At 33.3% G+C, this 26,540-nt stretch overlaps 1 protein-coding gene across 2 annotated transcripts; it reads left to right on the top strand.

The window, feature by feature from the left end:
* Positions 1-582: 582 nt before the first annotated feature.
* LOC119640726 (serine/threonine-protein phosphatase 4 regulatory subunit 3) lies at positions 583-26,118 on the top strand. 2 transcript variants are annotated; one of them, XM_038038932.1, is made up of 10 exons: positions 583-848; positions 20,881-21,773; positions 21,849-22,036; positions 22,775-23,713; positions 23,786-23,963; positions 24,026-24,281; positions 24,360-24,626; positions 24,716-24,843; positions 24,917-25,839; positions 25,910-26,118. In XM_038038932.1, exons 2-10 carry the CDS (start codon positions 21,662-21,664, stop codon positions 26,009-26,011), a joined length of 3,093 nt encoding a protein of 1,030 aa, XP_037894860.1. In that variant the 5' UTR covers positions 583-848; positions 20,881-21,661; the 3' UTR covers positions 26,012-26,118. The 2 variants fall into 2 exon arrangements, with proteins under 2 accessions (XP_037894860.1, XP_037894861.1); XM_038038933.1 differs by lacking the exon at positions 583-848 and adding an exon at positions 1,154-1,363.
* The last annotated feature ends 422 nt before the right edge of the window (positions 26,119-26,540 follow it).

Below are 26,540 nucleotides of genomic sequence, written 5' to 3'. Positions count from 1 at the left end.
GTAAAGAAGTAAAAAAACCACAACGTCAATAAAATTTCTTGTTCGGTCTCTCAACGTACGGTGTAAATTTTTACTTACTAAAAGAACAAAATAATAAACATTTATTACTTATGAAAGAATTTAGCTTGACGCTAAGATAGTGAATAATGCCGTAGTAATAATTAAAATAATCGATTAAAAACTCCTACAAGGCGGAAAAAATTGCAATAAGTTTTTCCTACGAAAAATTAATCGTTTTTCTTGTTAAAAAACCTCTGTTTTAGTGAAACTGCATTAGAAAATAAATAAAAAATGGTTTGTTTATCACGTTCTCTATCTGCTGGCAGTTGGTTAAATGTTGGTTAGAAATTGTTTCAACAAAACCCAAATGGACGGACGTGCAAGAGAATATTTAAAGATGTAGTTGCATCAATTCGTGCTCTTTGCAAACAACTCTGTTTTTATTTGCGTGTTTATTTATTTTATATACACCACCATGGCATGTAAACTTTCCAATATGGCGGCATTGTAGTGACGAATGTTTTGTGACCATTCGTTGTAGGAAAGGAATCGGTGTTGTGTGTTTTTAGACGAGGAGTAAGATACAAATTTCACATTTTTCATTTAATTTTTGCTTATTAAGAAAAACTCTTAAACTTCTTAAAGTTTAATCTAAAATGACAATAAAGATATGTTTACATCTAATTTAAAAAATTGGAATGGATATTTTAGCAATTAAATATGCAATTTTTAAAATAAAAAAATAGTCAATTTCAGCAGACATACAAAAAAGTAAAGAAAACGGGTGAAAAAAAAATTCGTGAAAAGCGTAAAGAGTAATTGAGGGAAAGAAATACAAATTGTATTGTGTGAGTATATATATATATATATATGAATATTTATAGTTGGTGAGTGAGTAAACGCGAGTTCATGTACGTGGTGAAGAGAGCGCGAGTATATACACAAATATTTATTTACACGTACATATATAGAAATATATATATGTAAATATATATATATAAATTGTGAGACCGTATTATACGTGATTAAAAATCTATGAATTGAAGAAAATATTGCAATCAATAACGCGTACAGAAAAACGTAAATATTTCTTTTTTATCGACCATTACAAGAAAAAAAAAATTACATATAAGTTTATGAATTCATACATGAAATATATAAGCAAAACTTCTTTTAAGTTAAAATTAAATAAAATCATTAGAAGTGCAAAAAGTTTAATAGAAAAACATTGTGACCTTCGCATTACGTTGCTTTTCGGCTTTTCGCATTAATAAAAGTGTTGGTGTTGTATAAAAGTATACGCGTTAAATGTACTTATTTAAGAACTAGCGAAACTAACATTGACGTATCTTTTATAATACACGTACGTACATATCTAACAGTTTGCCAAAAAATCAAGCAATTCTGACATATTAAATAACTCACGTCTTTGCCCTCTGTTAACGTCATTGTTTATAATACGTTGCCCTTTTCTGTTGTTATTATTTACAGAATATGAATATTGATAAAAGCTACCGGTCAAATATTTTTTTATTTCTTAGAAGTTACATTAAAAATGCTCGAAACCAGTATTAGAAAACTTACATTAGTTGCAGTTTTTTTTTTTTCTTCTAGTTTATTAATTAATGGCAAAGCATTATTTTGATTGCTATTGCATTTTATTTGTTTTGTCTGTATACGCTTAAGTTGGGGTGTGCGTTCGCGAAGGAGAGAGAAAGTGTATTTGTGTTTGTGTATGCAGATGTATACATGAGTACAAGTTTTTGGGGTTTGTGTTTTGTTATTTTTTTTTGTTTCTATTTTGCCATAACTGTGCGGTGAATATTTATCGAAACGTATATTGCTTTGTAGTGGTGAGAATTAATGTGTTTAAATATGTATGAAAAAGTGGGAGTAAGTGTTGAATAGCTTTGGTGGTAAATTGTTGAATTTTTGGTGATTTCTCTTAATGCTCATACACTCACATGTTCTTTTTTATTTTTGCATACGCGACGTACGTTTTGATTTGTGTGTGTATCCATTATTTATATTTTTCATGTTTTTCCTTAGTTTCTTTTTCTATATCTTCTTTTGTGTATAATTTACTTTTAATTAGTATTTTATTTTTACAATTGTATTCCAAGTGCAGCACATTATACATATTTTTCAAGCGATACATATTATTATTGTTGTTTTAGAATATTTTGATATTCGCGTTGTACCGCTGTAATTTTATGTTCGCTTTCTCACTAAATTGACTTATAATGGATAATTGGAAATTGTCGGTCATTGGACCTTGTTTTTTTTCCCTTAAATCGTTCAATATTTAGTTAACTTTTAAGTTAACCAGTTAATAAATAATAGTGATATGTCACCACAATGTTAGCAAAGGAACTAGTGCAATTTTTTAAATACACGTACTTTAAAAACATATTTTTTAAAATGGAATTCTAACTTTTAAGAAATATTTAAGAAAGGAATCCCAACTTTTAAGAGAAATGGATTAGATTTTATTAAATACTCTTTGTATCCTGTTCCTAGTTGCACTTTAAATATCTTTGGTTACAAGTGAATAGATTCTGTAAGCCGTCATTGACCTAATTGCTTCTGCTGGAGAGAATTTTGTACAGTTTTTTTCATAACATCGTCGTCTATGTGTATACCATATACTTTTTATAAAGGCGCTAAAATCTTTAAATTCCATTTTTAACTAAACGAAAATTATTTACTTAAGCAGGCTGTGTTAAGAAAAATGTGCAAATGATTAAATGTCAAAGTTTTTTTGCCGAAATTTATTGGATAACTGTTATATAAAATTGACTGAGTCAATTATGAATGATCGTCAAGTAATAGTAAATTTAGGTTCCTTAGCAATGTTTCCCGGTAATCCTTAATCTTTGCGAAGTCTATATATGTTCGCAGTAATGGAAATGTCTACTCTTAAAAGGCCTCGATTTAGAATTTAGATAGAGAATCGCAAATTCACATATACACGATATAAAAAATAATTTTGACCCTATTGAAAATAAAAAAAGTAAAAGTGCGTTTCCGACACGGGGAATTCGAAGTTTACAGTGCTTCGACAATATCGATGTGTATGCTTTCAAAAAGTCAGGAAAGTTTCAGAGTTCACCTAGCAAGTAGTATAAAGCCGAGTGAAAGAATATCTTAACGGAAAAAATGTTACAGCAGTAAACGCATGCTGCGCTAAACGAAATTTACAACAAAAGGCTTTAATTTCCATCCAGAGAATATCCATATATTACACGATCAAATTACGGCGTTTTTTTCAGGTTGATAACCAAAAAATTCGAATATGATTTAGAATATGCTCTTTCGGAAAGAAAACGCTTATGGGATTGCCTGAAGATGGTCCGAAAATACTTTGGGAACTATTTAAGGGACACTATGGTGGCAACCGGCAAAAGTATTCGAAATATTCCAAAGATCTTTTGGGGTTATTATACAAAGGAAGGGAAAATATTTATTCCATATGTAACAGGTCATAATAATCCATGACCAATTGTAATGAATATATTGCATAGCAATATTGGCAATAACAATTAGAAAAATTGGACGAACACTTAATCCTCTTCTTCTTCTTGTGAACGTGTTAATTGAATGAATTCCAATGTCAAGTGCCAAGGTCCTATTATTTGGGTTATCATGGTTGGTTAGAAAAAATTTTGATTTAATTAGAAACATTAAATAAACGCAAAGAACAAAAGAAACGAGCAGGAGAAAGTTGTATTTGACACTAAGTAAAAATGGTTTTGGTTGATACTGGCCGATCGAAATGGCAATCATTCTAAACTTTGCATCAATTTTTGGGCCAGCATGCATACTCATGTTTCGGATTGAAATATATTACAACTTTTTGTTAATAATATTATCACTTGATAAGAATATAAATGATTTACTTAAGACTCCCATCATAGAGCTTAAGGTCTATTTAATAGAAGGTGTTATTGCTAAAGTGACCGAGAGCGCAAGAAATTTATATCTTTGATGTCTGCAAGTAGACCTAAATTCTCGCTTTTCGTGTGTCATCGAATATAAATACAAAAGCAAGAGAAAATAAGTAAATATTTAGATTAAAGATTTCCAAAGTATTTAAACTTAAGCTTAATAAGATTAAATGCATTGCATTAAGGTGACACAATGACATAAGCTATTTACATATATAATAGAAATACATTCTTGTAAATCCATAATCATGTTTATCGATATGTGTATGTGGGTCTTTAAAAGTTTTAACGGGAAAATTTACATACATTTTATTCACATATATACATATAGATATGTATATATATATGTGCCATACCGGAGCGCGGTTAACTTGTTGAAGTTTGGAATCTCATATTCCAAACCATTTATTTGAGTAATTTTGTATTGATCTTTCCTCCATGATCCAGGGGAAATTCTCAGCTTCAAAAACCTTATTAAGCAGTTAGCTTAAACATATATATATATATATATATATATGTATATATATAGATATAGTTGAATTCATTCTGGGCTTGATTATGCATCTGAAATTCTGAGATTATTTCGAAAATGAAATGGAAAATTGTTAAATAAATCAGTCTTGCTTGCTTGTTCAAATATTTTCTATACACGTAATTGCTAGCTAAGCCCATTATAGGGGACCGCGCTGAAAGCTATTCTGATTTGCCCGACAAAAGTGATGCGATATTTATAGATATGTGGGAGAGTGGCGGCTATTTATAGTTTGCCTGAAGGCTTGCGTAGCTTCTTTTCTTCTTCTTCGTCGCCTAAAAAGCCAACGAAGTCCTTTGTGTTAGGCAGAATGAGTAAAGACGAAAACAATTTAAATACAAACATAAATGTTAAGAGATTATTTCAACACCATTAGCTATTAAAACAATAACATAACATACTTAAAGATGGAGAAGTTACACATAAATACGTATACATCCACACAAATGCATGTAGATAGCATCATCAGGAAACATACATAACGAAGTGCTAAACATCGTTTTATTTTACTATAAACCACCATAGTATATGCAAAAAAGCGCACACTCAAACATCCAAACACCCAAATATACACAATCATACAGCAATATAGTATGAAAGCAAGTTTTTTCAGATACGACTAAAAATCATTCAATTGTGAGTGACGACGTGTATGTACGTACTGTATAAAAATATTGTATTCGAAAATATACATATGCGTGCATGTTTATATTTATGTATGTACGTATACATGCGTGCTCATATATGTGTGCCTGCCTAAAGGCACGATATCAACAAGCAGAACGATGTGGGCGGAGGGGGGGTATATTCGCTAGTTTGTTTTGTCGTCATATCTCATATAGAGCGTAATTGCAAATAAAAATAGTGAGGCAAACAAACGCAAACTAACCAATACGTAGACAAGCAAAGACAATCGACCGTAAAATATTTTGTAAAGCTTTAAAATGCTTGTATTTGCCGGATTGTTTGTGCGCATACATTCATACAGTTATATTTACGTTTGTTTTGAAATCTCTCTTCTTCTCGTCGTCATATCGTTACATACGTCACTAAGTAAAAATATAAGCTCTTACAAAGTGTTCGATTGGCTGACGGTTTGTCTGCCTGTTATAGATTGTTTTGTCTCACTTTTGATCAATTTTCAGTTTCATAAGATATGCACTTTCATTCATAGTTATGTTAGCAGCCTATTCCCAACCATGCTTAATTCATCTTAATTTTTTTAAGTTTGTTTTATGGAAAACGCAAAAATCAATAAAGAAAAAAAAAAATGTTTCTTCTTAAACGAATGGTGATTTGATTATTTTCTTTCTTTCAATAAGATCTGATTTTTTTTTTTTCTTTTTGCTTGAGCCACATCTTGACAGGTCATTTTACAAGTTGTGCAGAAAATATTGGAAGCGTATTTCAACTTATGTATGCATATAGGTAAAGTGGTTCTTGTGAAAATATATATAATTTTTTTTTTTTTTTTTTCAAACCAAAGTTCTTGATTGTTGCTATTGAAGCCTTCGTTATTGTTGCATTTGTTCTTGCATTCTTTTTGGTAAATCTTTTCTTTTCTCTCCTTATCCAAGTACACATTTTGGCTTATGCAGGCAAGCGAAAATTTTCCCTCCTTTTTTTGGCTCCACTATATAGGGACATTGTGCGCGCTTCTCTGATATAAAAAAAAAAGTTCATAAATTTGGCCAGAGTTCTCTGTGTTAGTTTATATGCTACAATCGTATTATAAATGATTTCTGTGTCGCTATTGTTTCTTGTTTCTTTCTTGTTTAAGCTCTCGTCGTATTGTATATAAATATTTATCTCTGAGTTTATTTTGCTTTTGTTCTTCTCTTCTTCCATTTCATTCCGCGCTCTGTCCTGTAGGTTTTATTACATTGGAATGTTAAATGTTTTGTTGTTATTGTTGTACGATGTTGCTCTCATCATTCTTTTGCGAGAATTTCTATGAGAATTTTCCTCTCTATTGGAATTTTTAAAATATAACTATGTTATTGTTGTTGTTTCTGTTGTTGTTACTCATTCATGTTGCTGGGTTTTCTTGATGAAGTCTACCTTTTGTTTGTTCTCCGCTCGGTTAAGCACATACGCTAGCAACCAAAAAGCTGTTGTGTTGATGTTTGTGTAATGTTTAGTGAGGTCTATAAACAATATCTTCACTCTTCTCTAGAAGTTTTACAAATCATGGCGTTTTAGCTTAAACCGCCCACTCAGAAATTTCAGATAAACCAATTACCCTATCAGATATCCTACACCAGTCGAAATGAGAGGCCTGTAAGTTCAAAGGAATCGCTACTAATCTTGTCAATCGTTGCAAAATCGTTTTCTGAATCGCTTTTAATTATATGTCCGCCCGTCCAGCTATTCGATGATTATACACACATACACTCATCTTCTTCTTACACGATATGTCAATATGGCAATAAATGTTAAATTTGGGAACATGTTGACCAACTTTAAAAAATCGTGTAAGATGAAAAAACTGTAAATATTTGCCAAAAAAACAATGCGGAAAATATAATATTGAAATCAATACTAAAATATTTATGAAACTAAAACAATTCATTCGCATTACAAAAAAAAAAAAAAGAAAAAAAGTAGCGTACAGTGAAGATTCAGTCCATAAGTACAATATGAAATTTGAAATTAGGAATAAAAATCATTTTCGAAACTATTCATCGCTACTTGTTAACAAGCTTATTATGGACTTAATCAACAATGTAGATCTGTCAGACATATCTAGCATAACTGTTGGAGTTTGAATTAAATGAATAATTTCGTGCGTAATTAACGCGCTGCACTGGTTGTTTTTGTTGTTGTAGAATCTATTATTAGCAGTTGGCCATGAACCGACCGAATTTTGATTATAATAATTCCACCAGTTGTATTTTGTTGCTATATGCCTAAGTTTCTGTATCACACGACAATTCGTGTAAAATATTGTTCATATTGGTGAACCGTGTTATTTCAAAAACAGGTAAAAACGTCGTGTAAAATAGATTTAAGTGTTAGTTTAGGCGAGTTATGACCTAAGCACAAACATTGTTAAGAACCATATTCTTTTTGCCCATCAATTATAAAACATTAAAATATTTTTCTATTCTCAATTATTTTTAATGAAAATCGATGAAAAATAGAAATTAACTAGCATAGCTAACTGATTCCGGAAAATTCAAAGTCCTTTCATATAAACATGAGGTCCGTTACATGGCAAAAAGGTAGATGCAACTTTTAGTATATTATTAGCAAAACTAACACAAAATAGTGACTTGATATATAATGTCACCGTAATCGGCTTGTCCCTCGCGTTCTAAGGGTTCGCATGACAATCAAGTATTTCTATAACAAGAAGGTGTTGTTCCTGATGTTGTATGGAAATTTTTATTAGGAGGAATACCATAGGGCATCTAATAATCGCTGTTGCTCAGCTGCAACTTTTTAACTTGCTTGTTCAGTTATGCTTGGATCAGTTATGACACGTGCATAAAAAGAAACCAGATAAAAACTTTCGATCCATATAATCTGGTGGGATTTATCCCAGTTTTTAATCAGCACAATTTACTGAGATAATTTTGTTATCTCAGAGTAAGAGCAGCGCATGGTTGAATATCGACGTTTTCTTTAACTGACTCACTACTTGCATGTGTAGATAAGATCTCTGAAGTATTTTCTTTGCTGTCTTATCTAATGATAGTAAAATAAATGTTCATTTACAAACAGGGTAAGTCGCTAATCTACACAATTGGAGTTATGTGCATATGTATACTGCATAGCGTGTATAACTGCAATGGACATAAGATAGATGAAGACAAGGTTTCATATGGTTTGAGTAGACGAGTTCCCCATATCGATAAAAAAAAATGAAAGCAAAGTGCATTTTATGGGCATTCTTTTAAATGCATTCTCTGGGGCCGTATTTGAAGAGATAAAAGTCAGTCTGAAACATTCAGGACTACGTTGGGTATTGGCAGAACAGAAAAGCAACAGTTAACTTACTTTGTTTCGATCGATTTGAAGAACGGCAAGGACGTGGTCAAAATTATGGAGTTAGAAATCGCAAATAATTGTTACGATTTAACTAAAGTCAGGAACGTTTAAATCTGTTTATCAAGTTCTAAATGATACGTTTGCCAAAAAGAAGTTCTTGAATGAAAGGAGGGGAGAGAGAGTGAGCCTATGCAATAATTTTTGGGGGAAAAAAAATATAATCAAATCAATATAATCGGACAAATGTCATGCTATCCTGGACTGGAAGATTTCGTAGTTTTCGAAATTAGAACAAATTAGAAAGTTTGGATTCTTCGAGATTGACTTTTAAATGTCCTGCAACGCTATACAATCCAAGCACACAAAAACAATCCACTCTAATTTATTTTGAATACCGTTCGTTAAAATATATATATGTCTATCTCACGTCGTTGGGAATGTTGTGTACATATGTCTGGTCAAACTTATTATAATTTTTGACGCGGGTAGTGTCCGGTGTAAGTAGTACTTGGAATGAATTTAAAGCGAAGAAATTAGCTGAAGGAACGGAAGCCTTCCCTCTTCCAATTGAATCAATTCTCGAGGAGTATAAGAAAAAGATCCAGTAAAGAACTGCAACACAAAGACCTTATTTCAAATGAACTGAAATGAGAAGCATGTAGAGGAGGACTTGAGTTGGACATGGAAATAAGGATCTTGTCCAGATCGGATTAAAGCGAAGAAATGTGACTGTAGGACTGAGTACAGGAACGGAGTTAAGATCATTAGCGCAATCGAATCAATGTGAAGAATATTTATAGGGGAATTTAATATAAAAACTGTCGTATAATTATATTGCATGCGATAAAAGTTTAGTTTGAAAACGATAAAACAAATTGTGTTAAAAAACTGATTTCTTTTTATAATAAATTTCGTATACTTCCTTACACATAAGGCCAGTTGGCGGCCATGTTTTATTTTGTTGCTTTTTTCATATTAACTTTGCTAAGATTTTTCAATTCATTTTTCTCCAAGTAAGGTTCTCTTCTGTTGTTTTTTATTCCCTAAGCCGGACTCTTATTGTTCAAGCTTTTATAAAATTTCAAGTTAAAATGGCATTTTTTTGTGTTCAGCAGCGATACAAAGGAACACAATCAATGTCAATGAAAAAAATGCATAATTTCGCCCTAAGTGCGTGAGGACAAGGACTTGTTCTTAATTTCAATTTTATGATTAAAGTTAATTGATTCATTAGATGAAAGTGAGCTTTGAAGACAGTTTTTCTCCCGCCCATGTCACTACTCTCGATTATAAAGTAAAAATTTCCATACTCCTATCCAACCAAGAATCGGTAACATTTTGTGCACAATACTTCCTGAATATGATGGCAGAACGATGTCTATGATTTCTATTTTGTAGTTTGAATATGTTACATACCTTTAATGAATTTTTAGGCTTTACGATATAAAGTACAGGTTATGATCTTAAGCTTTAACTAGAAGCAAATAGCAGTGCAACAGCAAGTAACGTGCAGACGATATTATTTTCGTCTCATATTATTGTAGAGGTAAACTTTATGCTCCAAAGTAAAAATTTAAGATTAGATAAGAAATTTTCGAGACATAGGGGGAATGTTGTGTAACGATCTCTTCTTCTCAAGCTATTTGGCTTGGCAAAAGAAAAACCATTAACTGATGAAAAGTCTTCTAAACTCAATTCTGTCATGCCTGCGAAAGTGTCCAAAATCTATAGTTCAATAGAAATGAGAGGTCCTCAAAATTGCCAAAGTGACCCTTTAAGCGCGTCTGTCTTCTCCAAACACTTATTATTCGAGGTTCCGGTATCGCCTTCAATTATAAGATTCTCTTACAGCCATCAGTCAAAAGAAATGACTGTATTGTCGAAATTTGAACCTTTTTTTTTTTCATAAAAAACAAAGCAAAGAAAATGAAATTCATTTGGACACTACTGTTGCAATTTCAAATTTTCGAAAATATTGCAATGACGGTTGTTCTTAGATTTTAAGGACAAGTTTTTAAGAAAAATTTTTGATTTGTTTTTCTAGAAGCAAAACTTGCGACTTGTAACAATATGGTAAGGGACCTAAACGAAAAAAAAGAAAGGGTTTGTGTTGCCAGAGCTCCATCATCTACATTTTGTGCTTAGGATACCTGCAAAAAAAAATTTTCAATATCTTCGATCAAAAGTATGTAAAAATCCATAAATCGAAAAAGTTCATTTTCTAATCCCCTACATACCTTGCATAGGGTATATTAAGTTAGTGCGGTCGTATATAACATGCAGAAAATACACCCACTTCCATCGATTCAGAATCATAATCTGAGTTGATCTAAGCTTCTCTGTCCGTCTGACGTCTGTCCATCTAAACTTGTGTGCAAACTGTAGGTAGCGAATTCTGATATATATATATTAAAATGAAATTTGGTATAGCGACGTATTTTGACTCAAGGAACAAACGTTATTGAGACTGATTCGAATCGATCCGCATTTTCGACTTGTCCTCACATAGCCAAAGTCCATTCTACAAAGTCGTTATATGAGCAAAAGTGGCTACGTAGTAGTATTTTCAAATTATTATTGTAAGTAAACCGTACCGCAATAGGACCACCTCGGCCTATTTTTTGGATTCTAGTCTAATAAAGATTTTCATGAAAATTGCTTTTTGGTAGAGCATGAAAGTCCAAGTTTTAATATGTGGTGATGAAAATTGACGCATAATATTATAGTAATTTCAGGCAAAAATGCACTCTACAAAATTTTGGACCATCTGCATCTATTATTGGATCCTGCCCTATGTAAGGATTAAACTTATACTGCATAAGGTTGCGTTTTGGGCCCGCTTCCCCATAAACACGTGCTTCGAGCCTGAATACAATTAACTTATAAAACCTTTACGTTTAGGTTGATTTTCAAATATTTACTTAACCTCGCTATGCAAATAAATTAATAAATTGTCTTAGTTGTTGGCACACATAGTAAAACTCTTTAAGTAAAGTTTATTGCTCAGCGATAAGACGAAGTTTACGTATGCATACATATGTATAAATATATATATATATAAATATATATATATTATGTGTATAAATATATATATATATATATATATATGTTATATATCGAATGAATGAAAAAAAAAAACAATGAAAACGTTGATGATGTTGATATATAAAGAGCGCGACATAAAGAAGCAGAAAACTTGTCGCTGACATTGTCTGACGTAGATACGTCTGGCAGCAGAATATTACTTCTGTTACGGCTTTTTTTTTTGTTTTGCTTTTTATATAAGCACACATGCACCCCATATAAGCATACATATGTGTATATATATATATATATAAAAACATGTATAAACAACTTGTAGTAATAATAACAAAAACAATAACAACAGCACCAAAAAATAAATAAATAAATAATAGAAGAATCGATAAAACAAACAAAAAAAAAAAAAAAGAGTAATAATCACCCACGCTTTAGCTACGTAACATGCATTCGGTTTTTGTTTTCTTTTTCTTTTTTTTTTGATACAAGCAAGTGAATTGAATTCAATTGATAAATTGGGAAACAAATATTTTATTGAATGTCTAGGTAATAATTAAAATTATCAACATTATAGTTGTCGTCGTCGTCGTCGTCGTTGTAAATGCAATCAAATAAACGAAATGTTGTAATTTGCGCTGATAGAGTGGAATGCAAAACAAACCAAGAAAAATATAAAAGAAAGCAATCAATGCCAGTTAGTTCTACATTTACTTACTACAGGCTGTCTGTAAGAGATTAATAGTAAAATAATTTCAAAAAATGTATAAATATTTTTATTAAACTGATAAGCTGATAACCATTTGCTATACCATACTTTTTTTTTAAACAATTAACGTATTACTTACTATTTTTGATTGATCTCGAATCGGGTACAGACATGAGCTAGGAATAGATAGATGGTTTTTGCGTCTCTTTCTTCACACAACTTATGGTTTATTTGGATTGATATCAATTGCGATGAAAAGGGTTGCTTTCTATGTAAATTAAAAGGAGAGAATATTTAGTTGAATTGATTTTCTTTTTTTTTTATTTTAAATGTCGGTGGATGTGGTATTATCAAGTTATCTACCAAATTCATAGCGTAACGATGAAACGACAGGACATGACAATAACAAAATAGACTTTATTCACTTTGGTCATACCCTCCCCTAAACTGGGAACACACTTTTTTGCCAATAATTTTCCAATTCATTCACCCTGTCTTTGAATGAATTTTTTATATCCAACATCGAAGGATGGGAGTATACATTGCTTTCATTAAAATGTTTATAATATTCAGTAGAAAGTTTTCGGGCATCTATATGATAACTGTAATGTTGATTAGTAATAAAATCTGAATTGAATTGAATATGTCCACACGTCCGTCCGTCCGTCCGCTCGTCTGTCCTTCTGCCTACATAATATCTATGATGAAGATTTTTCTAATCCTTTGATATTTCCCAAAAACAGTGATATTGAAAATGGTTTTAATCGGTCAAAGGACACGTCTGTACGGCAATAGGAACTGAGAAGTCTTTTGGTTGCAAAAGCGAAAAAAATTAACTTTTTTGCTATAATAATTGTTATCATACATTCTATGGATAACTCTATACTATTATACAAAAATGGCACTGTTTGGGCATGCCCATTCAATAATATTAAGTATTAAAATTAATTTTTTTTTGATTTTCGAGTTTCTTTATAAAAAAGTTTTACTAGGTGTAAACGAATTCGGCTATACATGAACATAGTTTTCTTGCTTGTATTTCATTCATTTCTTTCCAGAACTGTTGTAATTTTTAATTTCAAGTTTAGAAAAAAACGATATGAATTTTTTTTTGGTTTGGGAAGGAGACAAGAATCGAAATCGCGGTTAGGTAAGTCCAATGAAAATATTCAAATTTGGTGCATCTTAAGAATAGGTTAACTTTGCGAAAGAATACATCGTTTTGTTGGAAAATATTTTTTTGTACTCATTCACGTCGGTGTGGCTAATCCATGACATCGCATAACAATCTCAATTATATTAGGGCTTTAGAAGTTTCAAGATACGCAGAGTTAATAAAATTTCCATAAAATCTCGGAAGAAATTGCTGCTGCGCTATCTGGGGAGCGCGCAGGACGCGGCAGAACTTTCCATTCGAGTTTGACAAGCCTTGTAACGTGTGCCCGAGCGTTGTCATGCAAGAGGATGATTATTCAATTGATGTCGAAAGATCGCTGCCGTAGCAGTTTTATTCGATTTAAACAGTTCGCAATATTCTACACCACCCTGATCCCACCATAAGGACAGCAAAAGTTTATGGCCATCAGCATTTCGTTTCGTTGTCGATGTGAACGGAACACCTAGATTAACTCATGAACCATGCGTTTGCGATTGCCGTAGTAAATCCACTTTTCATCGTCAGTCACAATACATTACAGAAACCTCTTATTTTTTGGCTGGCTGGCAAGCAATGAAATCGCGATGTTGGAGTAGTCCAAAATGATATTTTCAGTCAATTCATATAGTAGCCGTTTTTTTCAAAACTTTTATAACGCACAGAGGCGACACTCAAAAACCTCCAAAAAGTATATAAATTCTTGGTTTCGAATTCGGAATGCACCTAAGCATGTCCGCCCATTCATTTGTCCATCTGTCCATTTGCGCAACTATGTAGTATGTGCGGTAAACATTCGACCGTTCGCGAATATGAAGATATCGACTACAAATTTGCAAAAGTATTTGAAAATTAGCCAAACCTTTTAAAGAAGGCCCACACGTCCCCGTAATAAGAACAGTGAACATCTTTGCTTTATGTAATTTTTGCGTTTTACCCATAAAGTATAACACATATAAATTTCCAGTTTTATTCTAAAAATAGGAAAAAATCAATCGCGCCCGCCCACTATCATAGTGTATGAAAATGTAGTTCTTACTTTCATGGTCATGGTGATAGGTATGAAAGTTACGGTCACGAACGAATATAGTTTTCTTTCTTGTTAAATTTGAATTTACCTAAAGAGTTTTCGTTTTATTAATGGATTGTATGAAATACAACCTAAAACAATGAAAACACTTACATTGAGATCGATTTCAGTGATCATTTCACCTGAAAACACTTGTGTTTAAATTGGTTTCGAAATCACTAAATCACGAAAAAACAATTTCGATCTATAGACATACGGTTTTGTGTTTATATATCAACGTATATAACATCATAAAGGGTGATAAAAAAAATTTATTCACTATTTAAGCCACAAGTAACTTACAGTTACTATCACTTGTACAATTCCATATAAATTTTATACAACCATTATGCTTCCTTGTCCACTGTACAATGCACCTCCCTAAGTTTCGTTTCTTCCCTTTTTCGCTTGAACCAAGAAACGATAGACCATAGAGCAAAGCTGCCCTATCGTAAAACAGGTAGCTAAACTCGGGCATTTTGACGTAACTTGAATGAAATTGAGATCTTCAATAAAAAATTTCAATAGAAATTCTTATAATAGTCGTGTTGTACACGAAATCTATATATATTTCGTAAATAAAACCTAAATATATTTCGTCGAGATATAAAACCTAAATATATTTCAAGTTAATATCCAACCAGATAAATATCCATTCCGCCTTCACTAAGTTGGTGAACTTTTCACGTTCGAGATAAAAAAAAAATAACAACCTACTAATTACAAACACCAACTGCTAACAAATCATTTTTCGGAAAACCATTTCTTCCATCATAAAATTGTAAGAGAGTGTTTCAAACAGAAGTGTACTTTATTTTAATTAAAAAACACGTAGAAAATAAATGTTCTAAATTGAAATCAAAAATCTTATTACCCTTTCCTCATTTCATTATAAAGTACTAAACATTCGATTTTAACTTTTATATGAAGGCTCCCGTTTCATGAGTACCTCTATATGGCAGGAATTGCATCAAATCGGCCTAAGTGATCCAAACTTGGTGCAGTTAATTTTTTATTTGATATTACTATCATGAACGACGCGATGCTGCATCCCAAAATAGTGATTATTAGGCCATAGAAAGTTTCGATTTACATGAGGGAGAGAGAAGTCGTTGAGCCGATCTATTTTCAGTAGGGTTCGTCCCTGTGAGAAGAATCTTTTTGTCTACCACTTTTCGTGAAATTAGATTGACTTGAACGCGGTCAAAATAAAAAGCCGATCAGACGAGCAGTTTAAATTTAATCAGAAAATATCCGCCTGGGTGATTGAGCAAGCACAGAATTTCGAATAGCAAGCAATTCAATGGTCGTGGGTTCAAATCTCAAGTAGGGCAAAACGTTTTTTTTTTTATTTTTTATTTTTTAAGAGCAATTACTCGGGAGAGAAGTCTCATATTCGTGTAACATGGTGACTGTCAGAAAGAAGAGATGAAAGAGAAAGAGAGAAATAGGATGTTGATGGCTGCAGAACTAGTGGGATATGTCTTTACTGATGGAGAACACGCTACAGTTATGGCCATAGAAAACTTTAGATGCTGGCGGTTTAGATTTTGGTCTTAGATTCTCTATCTCTGGCTAAACCAATCATAATAATAATAAAAAGGATGGGGTGAGGATAAATTCGAATTCCACTAGCAAAGACACCTACCATATCCCTTAACAGAGCTAACGGAGCTACGCTAAGTATTTAAAATTAAGATATAGTTGGATTTGGAAGCCTACTCCGTTCGTATTAAAAAATGTAAAATATTTTTAAGGACATCTTATGAACGGAATTCCTTTGGAACAAGCTAAACAAATTCGAATTCTGCTCATAGCTACTGTTTTTAGCAATTTTTTGGTATGTTAACGAAAAATGGGTGTGGACAAACACCCAAATTTCAAATCCGAGTTCTTCAGATAAATTTTAAAATCTTAAAAATTTAACTGAGTTGCTCGAAGTGTTTCTAGAAACAATTTGTTGTAAATACTTTTGTAACGTATTTATGATAATCATGAAGATTTAAAAAAAAAAAAAACGAGTAAGAAAACAATATTCGGATGTGACTGAATCTTTTATATCCATCACCGCGATCTTGAAAAGAAGCAAGACGACTAAATTTGCATATTCTATAATATTGGATGGGAGCGGCTGACTTTTTCTATTTTCTATTTTCAAGTTAAAAGTGGAAGTTTATATGATGTCTGTGTTGTACTTTATAAGTAACAAGCGAAAAATGCTGAATGATGTTTACAGTTCTTCTTACATGAACGTTTAGGTGTGTTCTTTGACCTGGTTGGGTCCTTTTCGAATTCTCTGGTAAGTTTATAGGCGATATCTGCATTTTTGCGAAGGGGAAAACGTTTACCACAGATACTACACATTTGCGCAGATAGACAGGTGGACAGATGAACAGACAGACATCTTTAGCTGCATTCCGAATTTGCAAGCGACCAAGAATTTATATACTTTATGGGTTCTTTCTTAAGTTTTTGTGCGATTTAGAGCCTTTGAAAAAAAAAAATGAAATTCCGATTGATAAAATCGAGTAGGCTTGGACGTTTTTTTCCTTTTTTGCAGAGGCACCAAAACATCGCCCATGGAATACGTGCACATTTGTGCAGATTTATCTGCCGCAGTTTTATTCATTTTCAACAGCAACCTGCGTGGACGAACTTTCAATGTTTCTTCCAAATTTGAAGCCGATATCTTCATTTGCATTATAGAGACAAACAGAGTTGCATGCTTAAATTAATTCAGCATTTAACGGTAATCAAAGAATAGATACGCTTTGTGAGGTCTCTCTGAACGTCTTGACAAAATGAATGGGTATAAAAAGGTGCATATTGTATGGCAACTTTGTTTTTTAAACTTCAATATATTTAATTTTACACGTTGATGTGTGTTTGCACACAAAATAAAATTACTCATCGTTGTTTTACTGTGTTTTCTTCGCCGCATACACTATGGCATATGTGCATGAAAATGTGTAAATACTATTATATACAAAATAGATTAGTCATAGTGAAAATGTTCGTACACGTCATGAGTGGTGCAAGCGTACAAATATTTGCATATTTAGCACGAGTTTTAAGCAATAAGAAGCTGCCTTCGCCTTCAGGCAAATGTTTTCATTGTATTCGTTGATTAAAACCTCCAATATATATATGTGTACATATACGCATAGGAGAATGTGCATGTATTTAAATGAGCAGCCGGTATATGGGTGTATTTCTTGACACCTCTATTTAACTAATAGATAATAGAATAATAGTAATGTGTTGTGGTGAAAATAATTTAATAAATATGATTACGCGTTAAGTAAATCTTTTCAATTGATAAGAAATTCTTCTTAATCCAGAATTCACAAATATTTTTGAATGCATTAGAGAAGATAAGAAAAATGAATTGAAATTTATATATGATCATTTATGAGTAGACGTAGATACCGTACATAAATGTGTACATGTACATGTACTTCTATATTGTATGTTATGTATTAACGCTCTAGTGGCGAGTTGTAACATTTGCCGGGCAATCAAATCCATTCATGCTAGTCAGCATTTTTTTTTTTTTGGTTTGTTTTTTATTATTTTTTTTATTATTATTATTTTGGGGAAGGGGGAATGTTTTAAGTAAACTTTTGTTTTCGTTATCGTATTTGCTTTTATTTGTGTATTTTTTCTTTCACTATCCATCCATCCTTCTTTGCACCTATATTTTGTTTGTAAACATTGAATTCCGTGTTTGTTTGCTTGTTATATATATATATACAAACTTAGTTTTCGTTTTTTTTTTTTCATATACATATACATATATACATATATATTTATATATATATATATTATATCATATCCATTCTATTCCTATTCGCTTTTTGTCGTTCTTATTATTTCGCACATTGGCTGCGTTGACAAAAAAAAAATAAATAAAATAAAATTGGAAGAGAGATGAGCCAACGTGAGCATACACTTGTTACGCGTTTTTTTATATACGTAGATCAGATGATGATGATGATGTTATTATTGCTGCTCGTGCTCTTGATGACGACGTTTTACTATTTCATTCAAAATGATGATAGTGGCGCTTTGGTTGTCATTGTAGATATTTTATTTTTACATGCATTACAAGTATATATATATATATATATAAACATACATGCATATATACGTACATACATACGTACATTTGGGTATATTTATTTATGAAAAACGGATTTCATTCGACCTCTTGCCTCGTTTTCTTTCATTTACCATTTACTTTACAAGATATTTGTTAATTTTGTACAAATACTTACTGAGCAACCTTAGGAGTGTTTGACTTACGAAAAATTTGTAATAAATTGGAAAATTTTTATAAAAAAAGATATTTTCAATATTATGAAAATTGTTATAATAATCCTAACAATCCCTATGTGAAGGTGGGAGGTATATAACAACAGATATCCTAAAAAGTATATACATATTCGCGACGACTAACATAAAATTCTAGATTCTGAATTCTCTACGATCATCTATCTCTTCATATCAAAGATGATGTGCCATGTGCTATGTGATAACATTTTGCTAATTTTTCTAATAAAACCATTATCATGCTTCCATTGTAGAGCTTTTGGGATTTGCGATTGAAAGGCGAATCAACTGATTTACGCAGAATTATTTCGAAGTCCCTTTGTATACTTTTAAGAGAGATGTATAGAGACCGAAACGCGATGGCAGCTAGACAGGTTAGGGGTCGAGTTATATTTTGAAGAAAGGGGAACGCGTTTGAAGTATAAGTCAATGTGGGACTTGCACGCACTAAGTATTATGTCATGAGGAGCGTCTGAGCCTTAGCTCAACGTGCCTGTGTGTGTATAGGTGGGTGCATGTGATCAGTTATTTTCGTAATGGTCGGTGGTATCTATCCTGTTGGTAAATTTAGGGCACTTTACCTTAGTTGTGTGCTTTAGTCACATTTATTGTTGACAACAGAGAGAGAGAGAGAGCGAGAAGCGATCAGGTTAGAGCAGGCCATAATATGAGAGTGGAACTAAGATAATATCTTATGTGGCGTCAATTCGGACTTTGCCCTTTGTCGCTTACGTGCTTTCCGAGAACATTTTCGCGCATATCATTGCCGTACGAAATCCACATTTCATCGCCCGCAGATTAAAAATTTCTTCGAAAATAACTCGTTTTACCAGCAATTTGGTTAGCGGAAAAACGTGCGAATAAATTTGTCTCCGCAAATTTGTTTGGTATCCAAATCTAGAGTCCCTTTTGTATGCAGCCTTGTGTTTGAAAGAGTGTAAAACTATTGTCGAGCATTCGACTAGAAAGCATCATGTGTTTGTAGTCTCGAATTTTAAGCACGGGAATTAAATTAATTATTCAGGGCTTAAAACACTATGTACATTAGTGTTCATCTGGGCAATGTAGGTTGTAGGGCATAGCCTAGAACTGTTCAGTGGTTGTCTCTGCTATCTTTTGTAGACAATACCAACTACTGCTACGTGTTCTGTCTTGCAAAACGACAAAAACCTGTTTATGCTTGTATTATTATGGTATAACGACTTTAACTATAGAATTATTTCGACGAACAATCGAATGAAAACGGTTAAGTGTAAAATTGTATAAAATAAAGAACGAATAAGTAATAAAGCAAAGAATATTAAAATGAAAATTAATATGAAATTACAAATCTCAGAAGTTAAGTTAAGTAAAATGAAGAGTTCAAAGAATAGCATGTTATAGTCGGGAAAGACCGACCATTAAACACTCCATAATGTTTCGCTTAACATAAATCACACCTTGTTGCCGCATTAAATATCTCGTTGTCTTTACTATCCATGAGTTTCGTTATGTATATTGCATCGGTTTATACTCACTTGGTCACAATTTGTCAACGCCAATTGATATGCTTAGTCACTATAACGGAACAAGTTTCGGCGTAAAATACTAAAAATTAAACCGTTTTACCAGATAAAAGCTTATCTTTTATAAGAAGTTTTACGTGGGAGATAAGTATGTTCGAAAAACGATCCATTACGTTTAAGGTTTACAAACTTTTACACTATGTTAGCGCACTATTTTGCAAAGACTTTTGTCCCGTAAAGTGAAAAAATTTTTAAAATTTTCTGACATATAAACTTCTATGTCAATGATTGCCGTTTCAATGGACCAACTGTTAACGCCCTCGCCCGCTATACGAGGCTAAATCATCTTGACTATGTGTTGATGATTATAAATATAAACGTAGTAGCTGGTTGGTTGAAAAGAGGGGGAGGGGCAATGGAAGAAAAGTCGTAAGTCGTAATAGTCTTTGTGCATCAGCGATTTGGTGCAAACCAATCACTATATATTTTTCGAACTGATCACATGAAATTCAATGATATGTATGCCTACGAATCTGAGGTTAATTTTTATATCTTTACGTAATAGAAATTATATAAAAAAATATTTATTCTTTATTTGTTGCAGTTTCAATATTGCATTATCAAATGGTTTCCGGTAACGTTACGGAAAACACAGAAAAGCGCCACCATTGCCGATGTAACAGGTCCACGATCACTTGCAAACTGTAAAGAATTTTTCTCAATTTCATTTTTATGAATTGAATCAATTAATCCGTTGCATGAAAACGATTCTTCAAGATCTTAATATTAACATCAGCGAGGAACAAAGTTCCACACCCGCCCATCTACATACTCTTGGCTGCAGAGTGCAAAAATTGTTGTAAGCAACAATTTTAAAGCAAAAAAAGAAAAAAAAAAAAAGTAAAAACAGAAAAAATACATATATATATACATATGCTATCGTTTTTGTCGCACAAGTAACGTGCAGTCTGCTATACTTTATGTAAGGCGAAGAAGAATTGAAAATAAAAGTTAAAAAAGCAAAGCAAAACAAAACCAACAGAAAAAAAAAAAAAAAAAAACAATTGACACGTGTGCCACAAGTACGTTAGCCAGCAACAAACAACTACAACGATTATATTTATTAACATTAGATAAATGTGTATACTGCGAATACACATACAAACTCTCTTTTAAGCACTTAAGATAACCCACAAAACCAAAACAACAAAAAGGAAAACATACAATCGGCGTGTGTGGGGGTAGTGTGAGAGTAAAAGAAAGCAAAAAGAGTAAAAAAATATTTTTTACAAATATTTTGAAAAAAAAAAATAAATAAAACAAAAATCATTAATAAATAAAAAAAATAAACTTAACAACAACAATAACAACAATTTAGCAGAAAAATGACTACAGATACCCGCCGACGTGTCAAATTGTATGCTTTAAATGCAGAACGTCAATGGGATGACCGTGGTACCGGTCATGTATCATCGAGCTATGTGGACAGACTTAAAGGTAAATGAATTTAATTGCATTTTGGATTTTCAATTCTTGCGCGTGAAATTCATGAAACAATTTAATTATGCACAGGTATCTCGTTGCTGGTCCGCGCCGAATCTGATGGAAGTTTACTTCTAGAAAGTAAAATTCAACCGGACACCGCCTACCAAAAGCAACAGGATACATTAATCGTTTGGTCCGAAGGAGATAACTTCGATTTGGCCTTAAGTTTCCAAGAAAAGGCAGGTTGCGATGAAATCTGGGAGAAAATCTGTCAGGTACGTTGTTAGTCGAACCTTTTATATATAGGTTTGATCATCGAGCAACGGCCGATTTTGCGCGTACACTGACAGGACTTAGAAATAATGGATACTAGAATGTATAAATGTTTTGATTTAGTATAAAACTCTTTGATAGATATGGTCAGGTCTGTCCATCCTGCATACCACCGACTGTTCTTGAAATACTTATTTATAAACGCCCGATGTCTGAAACGATAAATAAAATTCAAAAATGGAAATGTTTTATTGCAAATGTACACACAGTTCTTAAAATCTTGGAGAACCAACAAAAAAAAAAAAATAGTACTTTCTTCAGGTTTTGATAGATATTGAAATTTAGACATAAAACGACATACGTTTTCCTATTCATTTCCGCCAGCATCAGACATATGACAGTAGAATTGTCGTTCCGAAGGAAATATTTTGAATTGCTTGTCAGCGGCAGGTTTCGATTAGCTGTCCATCATAAATTATTGAGATTTTAATGATTACAAAGAGATGCTCAAAGTAGATGCGAAGGCTGAATACTTTTCATAATAAATGAAGTCTAAAGAATAATGTTGGGCAACACAAAAAATGATGCCTTGCCTGTATGTTTTCTTAAGGTATTTGGAGGTATCGAGAGTTCACCTACACTTATTTGGATGCGATCATGTTGTTTGCAAAATGCTTTTATTTTCATTGCGTTATTGTAAAAGTCAATCCATTTCTTTTTTTCTTTAATTCCTGTTTAAGGTTCAAGGCAAGGATCCTTCAGTGGAAATCACGCAGGATATTGTTGAGGAATCGGAAGATGAGCGCTTCGAAGATATGTCGGATACTGCACCGCCCATTGAACTGCCACCTTGCGAATTGGCCCGCCTGGAAGACATATCCGAGACTATACAGAGTTGTTTAACCACACCGTTACGTAAAGAGAAACTCTCCATGGCTCTAGAGTCGGAAAATTACATCAAGAAACTTCTTAATCTCTTTCACGTGTGCGAAGATCTTGATAATACTGAGGGTCTGCATCATTTATTTGAAATATTTAAAAATATATTCTTGTTAAACAAGAACGCTTTGTTTGAGATCATGTTTGCCGAAGATACAATATTCGATGTGGTCGGATGTTTGGAATATGATCCCAGTGCTACGCAACCGAAAAAACATCGTCAGTATTTAAAACAGTGGGCGAAGTTTCGCGAAGCCGTACCGATAAAAAATCAGGACTTGCTTGCTAAAATCCATCAAACATTTCGTGTACAATACATACAAGATATAATATTGCCCACGCCATCCGTGTTTGTTGAGGATAATATGCTTAATACATTGTCGAGTTTTATATTTTTCAATAAAGTAGAGATAGTTACGCTGATACAAGAGGATGAGCGTTTCTTGGTCGACATGTTTACATTACTTACCGATCCAAATACAAGCGATGCGAAACGTCGTGATATTGTCTTATTTTTGAAGGAATTCTGCAATTACGCTCAGAACCTACAGCCGCAGGGCAAGGATTCATTTTATAAAACTTTGACCTGCTTGGGAATACTGCAGGCTCTCGAAATAACTCTGGTTATGAATGATCAAAAGACCAAAGCGGCCTCAATTGATATATTAACAGCGATTGTAGAATTTTCACCGTTGGTGGTGCGTAATTATACATTGCAGCAAGTCAATCGTACTGAGGGTGTAAGTATTCAAAATGATAGAAAGCGCATGATGCCCTTCATTATATTTGTTTATATTTAATTTTTGATGTAGGAGCGGATGCTTTTAAACATTGCCATTGAACAAATGTTGACTGATTCCGAACCAGAATTAGGTGTAGCCGTGCAATTAATGGGTATTATTAAGATACTATTGGAGCCGGAAAATATGCTTACGGAAAAAGGTGACTTCCTCAACTTTTTCTACAAGCACAGTATACAAACCTTGATCGGTAAATAAAATTAAATATTAATTTTCTTAAGTTCATTCAATAAATATCTGTTCTTTGTTTAGCTCCATTGTTGCTCAACACTATCGGCGATCGTCCTCAGAATGAGGATTATCAGACCGCCCAGCTGTTAGGCATTGTTTTGGATATTTTATCGTTTTGTGTGGAACATCATACTTATCATATTAAAAACTTTATCATACAGAAAGATCTCCTTAAGAGAATTCTAGTGCTTATGAAGAGTTCTCATACGTTCCTTGTTTTAGGCGCCCTAAGGCTTTTAAGAAAAATTGTCGCTCTTAAAGATGAATTCTACAACAGGTTAGTTATAAAAGGTCGAAAATATATATTTTTTAAGTTTACAGCATTTACTCTCGTTTCTCTTCACTTTTTGCAAAGACATATTGTTAAAGGTAATCTATTTGCGCCGGTGGTAGATGCTTTTATACGTAACAATGGCCGCTATAACTTGCTCGAATCCGCGATTTTAGAATTGTTCGAGTTCGTCAAATTGGAAGATATCAAAACATTATGTGTTTATTTTGTTGAAACGTTCAGCAAGATATTTGATGAAATTGAATATGTGCAAACGTTTAAATATCTGAAAAATCGCTATGATCAGTATCAGGATCGAATAAAAGATCGTGACAAGATGAGTTTAGATACGTAAGCATAATCAATTGAACTCATTAAATTCAATGTTCAATGAAAAGAATATCTTTTTATATTTTAATTTCACGTTTAAATACACACAGTGGCATTCCAATTATACGTGGCGGTCGTTTCCGTCGGGATCAGAGACAAATGGAAGAAGAGGAAGAAATGTGGTTTAATGAAGATGAAGACTTGGAAGAATTGGAAACATACAACAGTGTCATGAAATGTAAGTGATTTGTCTTAATTTGCGTCAACTTAAACACCAAGCGATATTTTCATTTCACTTTCAATAATAATAGCTGTTACTGAGAAAAGCGGTCCTCAAGTTTCACAACAATTACAACAGAAGTCACCGCCACAGAGTGCGCAACAGCAATTGCAGCAACACGGTGGCAGCTCTAGTAGCAGTAGCAGCAGTGCTAGCACCAGCTTACTGGGAGGCAATGGTAGTCCAAGCAGCAGTCAGTTAAATTCAACGACGACGTCAACTTCCACGCTTTCACCAACTGGTGGAGGATCAACAAGTAGTAACAATGAAGGTGGTCTTAGTACATCATCATCTTCGAACAGCAGCAGTAATTGTAGTAACAGTGAACAAACGTCCGCCGCGCATTTAGGTGCTGCTCTCCAACAACACCAGCAACAACATCATCATCCACTGCACAATTACCAGCAGCAACAGCTAAATTTAAACAGTACCCTTGTCGCCGCTGCGGCTGCAGCCGCCGCTGCAGGTGTAGCTAGCACTTCCAGCGCTGCTCACTTAGAAGCGCAGCAACAACAACAACAGAGTGATATTGTTGAATTGCAACAACAATTGGCCGCTGTCGAACAGCAGCAACAAGAACTGGTTTTAAGTGGAGGAGCCTCCACATCGAATTCTAATATAGCGCAAACGGGGGTGTCAGTGCCCTCAACAAGTTCGTTGACAGAATCGGCTGCAGCAGCGGCCGCCGCCGCTACTCAATTACTTTCTTCAATGGCATCCAGCGAAGCTGTAGCAGCGGTGGCAGCGGCTGCTGTAGCCGCCGTCGCAGCTAGTGTATCTGGCGTAGCCAATAGTGCAGTAGCTGCCGCTGCTGTCAGTGCAGCCAACGCTGCTGAAGCAGCGAATAAATTAAAAAATAGTGAATTGCATGTCGGCAACGTAACAGCTGTTATTGGTGATCAAAAGGAAACTCCTTCATCGGCTGTGGTCTCCGGGGAGAGTGTTTTAAAGAAGGTAACGGTAATTAATGAAATCAATAAACGGTGAAATAAAAAATCTTTTACTTAATAAATACTTTTAAAAGGGTCTGGTTGATTATGAGAGCGATTCTGGTGATGAAGATTATTATGAAGAGGAAGAAGAGGAATCGCCACAGTCACATCAAAAGAAACCTCGCTTGGCATAGCAACTTTACCAACACCAGCAGCAAACTTTTCATCATAATCACCAGCATCAGCATCAACATCAGCACCATCACCATCATCATCATCATCACCCATTTCATCACCATCATCAACATGTTGTACAACAACAACACCAGCATGCGAATCCCCATCATCATCATCATCAATCGCACGCGTTACAACAGCAACAGCATACAGCTGCCACAAATGCTGCTGTGGCAGCTGCTGCTGCTGCCGCGGCTGCCGCTGAGACTATTATTAAAACATTTGCCACTATGTCATCGCCAGCAAGCACTTCAATGTCACCAACAATTGCTGCAGTTACGGCCTCAAAGTTGCCGTCGTCTTCGTCTATTTTCAATATGAATAATCATAATAATAACAACAACAGCAACAACAAGAACAAACATTTTTAAATTTAAAGATTTATATATAAATATAAAAGTAATAATAAAAGTAACAAAAGTTTAAAAGAAAAGGAATAAATCATTATCAAGCAACCAATCATATAATAGATAAAAGAAAGGAATA

The sequence above is a fragment of the Glossina fuscipes genome, unplaced genomic scaffold (genome assembly GCF_014805625.2).
Source record: "Glossina fuscipes isolate IAEA_lab_2018 unplaced genomic scaffold, Yale_Gfus_2 127, whole genome shotgun sequence".
NCBI lineage: Eukaryota > Metazoa > Arthropoda > Insecta > Diptera > Glossinidae > Glossina > Glossina fuscipes.
This window is presented reverse-complemented; position numbering and strand designations above follow the sequence as displayed.